This window comes from Helianthus annuus, chromosome 1 (assembly GCF_002127325.2).
Source record: "Helianthus annuus cultivar XRQ/B chromosome 1, HanXRQr2.0-SUNRISE, whole genome shotgun sequence".
NCBI classification, from domain to species: Eukaryota; Viridiplantae; Streptophyta; class Magnoliopsida; order Asterales; family Asteraceae; genus Helianthus; species Helianthus annuus.
The window spans coordinates 32,222,797-32,223,937 of NC_035433.2; the positions used below are offsets into that span (position 1 = coordinate 32,222,797).

General features: G+C 32.6%; 1 protein-coding gene across 1 annotated transcript; it reads right to left on the bottom strand.

The window, feature by feature from the left end:
* Nucleotides 1-363: 363 nt before the first annotated feature.
* LOC110936296 lies at nt 364-684 on the bottom strand. The gene has a single exon (XM_022178677.1). It carries the CDS (start codon nt 682-684, stop codon nt 364-366), a length of 321 nt encoding a protein of 106 aa, XP_022034369.1.
* Nucleotides 685-1,141: the final 457 nt, after the last annotated feature.

Sequence of the window (1,141 nt, forward strand, 5' to 3'; positions counted from 1 at the left end):
AGCCTAAAGTAGTCTAAAACTAGCTAATCTTGCAGTGTCAGATAGAGATAGACGAGATAGACAGATACTCTACCATAAATTATCCTAAAATCACAAATAAATTAAACAATTAAATACCAAATCCTGCACCGTCACATCAAATCTACCTAAAAGTATCATAAAAACACTAGCGGCACATACCCTAGGGTATCCCAGAACTTTTTTCTAAGATAAAATAAATTAAAAAATTAAATACCAAATAAACATAATTCAAATTCAAATAAATTATAAAATAAATAATTCAACTATATAAATAAATTATTGAACATAATACAAAATAAAAATAAACTATTTCTCGTCTGAATCTTCTAGATAAGGTAGATCTTAAATTGCAATATGTGTCACAAGATCAATGTCAAATCGAAAATGCGTATATGGATCCATAATCTCACCAATGGCATCGTTGTCCAAAATGGGTTGAACTAAAGGATCCTTTGTGTGGACTGGTGAGAAGGCATGTCCGTCGTCCTTAAAAATCATGTTGTACAATATCATGCACGCATACGTCATGCTCCTAATCCTGTAAACATTTGTGGTCTGCATGGGTCGCCTAAGTATGCCCCATTTTCCCTTTAGAACACCAAAACCGTGTTCCACATCTTTTCTTGTCCCTTCTTGCAATTTTTTAAACTTCTTTTCAACCATGTCGGTTGGATGTTGAAACGTTTTCATAAACATTGACTAGGTAGGCTAGATCCCATTGATTAAATAGTACCCACGTTTATATAAGGGCCCATTGACCTTAAATACCGAGGTCATCCTTTAAAAAATTAGCCATAAATAAAAATGGGTATCTGAAAATATGGTGGAAGGTTTCACAGTTTGTGAATGGTGTAAAAATAAAAATGTTGAGATATGTATTTATAATGATTTAAAATAAATAAATTAAGGTTTTCAGTAAATGTAACGGTCATATGATGGTTAAAAGGTCACAAATCCCCCACTTCACCTTCAATGGCGTAAAAATAAAAATGTTAAGATAGGCATTTATAATGATTTAAAATAAATAAATGTAACGGTCATATGATTGTTGTTAAAAGGTCACAATCCCCCACTTCACCTTCAATAAAGAGTAGCCGAGCTTTCCAAGCTGCTTGCATAC